The sequence below is a fragment of the Pteropus vampyrus genome, unplaced genomic scaffold (genome assembly GCF_000151845.1).
Source record: "Pteropus vampyrus isolate Shadow unplaced genomic scaffold, Pvam_2.0 Scaffold747, whole genome shotgun sequence".
NCBI lineage: Eukaryota > Metazoa > Chordata > Mammalia > Chiroptera > Pteropodidae > Pteropus > Pteropus vampyrus.
Genome location: NW_011889528.1, coordinates 22,565 through 24,526, shown reverse-complemented (window position 1 = coordinate 24,526; position 1,962 = coordinate 22,565). Strand labels below are relative to the sequence as shown.

The 1,962-nt window shown below is 50.4% G+C and overlaps 1 gene segment (V, D, J or C); it reads right to left on the bottom strand.

The window, feature by feature from the left end:
• Positions 1-367: 367 nt before the first annotated feature.
• Positions 368-931, bottom strand: LOC111734061. The segment is given in 2 exon segments: positions 368-762; positions 886-931. Coding segments are annotated over 2 exon segments (441 nt in total).
• Positions 932-1,962: the final 1,031 nt, after the last annotated feature.

Below are 1,962 nucleotides of genomic sequence, written 5' to 3'. Positions count from 1 at the left end.
AATACACTGCCTGTCCGTCAGTCCTGAAGTTACAAGCCCGGGCTGGATGGAGACATCTCTGCTGTGACCCCTGGGAGAGCAGAGTCCATGTTATGGAAAAGGATCCACCTGCTGGGATGTTCCTGGGCTCTGATGAAGGTGAAACTTGGGACAAGCGCATCTTCCTTATTTCAGGAGAGAAGGGCAGCTCCTCAGGCCCTACTTTTGTCACATGAACAACTGGCTAACCTTTCTGTGTCATCACAGATTATTTTGGTTTTATTTTTCCTGAAAAATCAGAAATGTTGAATGAAAAATGGATAGTAAAACATTATGACCAGGAAGGGTTCGAAGCAAGGCTACAAAGGCCCGAGTTTTTAAAAGACTTTTAATTGTTCAGAACAAAGGCCTGAGCAGCCTGAGGTTTTTGTCCCACTTCCACATCTGCGCGTGTCACTGTGCGAGCACCACTGTGCCAGACTGAACAGTAATAATAGGCCTCGTCCTCAGCCTGGACCCCGGAGATGAGCAGAAGCCCTGCGTTGGCCGAGGCATCTTTGGATCCAGAGAAGCGGCTGGGGACCCCGGAGCCCTGGTGCTTATTGGAGTCTGAGTAGAAACTCAGGAGATACCGGGGAGGGCTCCCTGCCTTTTGCTGGAACCAGCCTATCCAGTAGCCACCAACACTGAAGCCACTGCTCAGGGTGCAGGTGAGTCTGGCTGATGCTCCCGGAGATGCAGAGAGGGAGGGCGGCTGAGTCAGCACAGGCTGGGAGAGGGAACCTGCAAACACAGAAACTCATGGCTGATAGGAAAAGAACCTGCTTAAAATTTTTCAGGGCTCTGGACCAGTAGAGATAAATGAAAGCCATGTGGCTTTCCCAGGTCCCCGAGTCCTGTCCTTACCTGTGCACTGAGAGAGGAGCAGGAGGAGGACGGGGGTCCAGGCCATGGTGCACGCAGCCCCTGAGCCCACAGTGGGGCTGGGCTGCCCCAGGCCTCCTTTTCTTCTCCACCCTCCGCCAGAGGAGGGGCTGTCCATGCAAATGTGTATCCATCCAGTGACCACCCAGCCCCTCCCTGAGCCCTAGTGCAGGAGCTCAGCTCACAGCGAGACTGAGGAGGACGGAGGTTGTCTTCACCCCCCTGGGAGAGCACTGGGAGGAAGCACCTGCTGATACCAGGCAAAGTCCCTGCTCAGGGAACTCTGCCAGCCCAGAAAGGACACAGCTGCTGAGTCTCATCAGGGAACACAGAGAACTACACCCAGGCCAGCCTCCTTCGAGTGAATGAATTGTCCTCACTGAGCAGTTGTGCAGGGACCACAAGTCAGTCCCCCAGTGCCCCCTGCTGCTGGCTGGATACACACCTCCCAGTGGCCCAGAGCTCTGAGAGCCCAGCTGGTTTATGCGGCTCATCAGTCACTGTCTCTATTCACGCATCCTTGGTCTGGTCCCTAGATGCTGCGATCCTGGTACACTGTGTCAATATTGTAGTTTATTACACCCAGAGTAAGGTCCATGGGAATAAGGTACATATATAACTATTCAAGGTGTCAGAGCACTTAGAGTATAGTCTAGAAGAAGCTAAATGACCCAGGTGTGCATCAGGTCCGGTGTCAGAGCCGAAGGGACAGTTGATGGTTTGAAAGGCTTGAAGGGGCTCTCCAGGGAAATGTCATAGAAGGGAATTTTCCAGGAAAATACTCAGTGGCATTTTACAAAGAGAACCATTTAGCAAACATTTCAGAGTCATGTCTTGTGTGAGCTAATTATAGGGACTCCATTTCAATCAGTGCTTGCTATAATAATAATAATAATCATAATAATCATCATGATAATAATAATGGCTTGTATAGGGTTCACCTTTACCTGTGGAATGTGTAACACCTTTCTTTATTTTAAGAACTGACTTTATAGTCTGTCATGTAGTTTTCAGGATCTCTACTTCACAGGTTTCTTGTCAGGATTTTGTCTTAGGTGT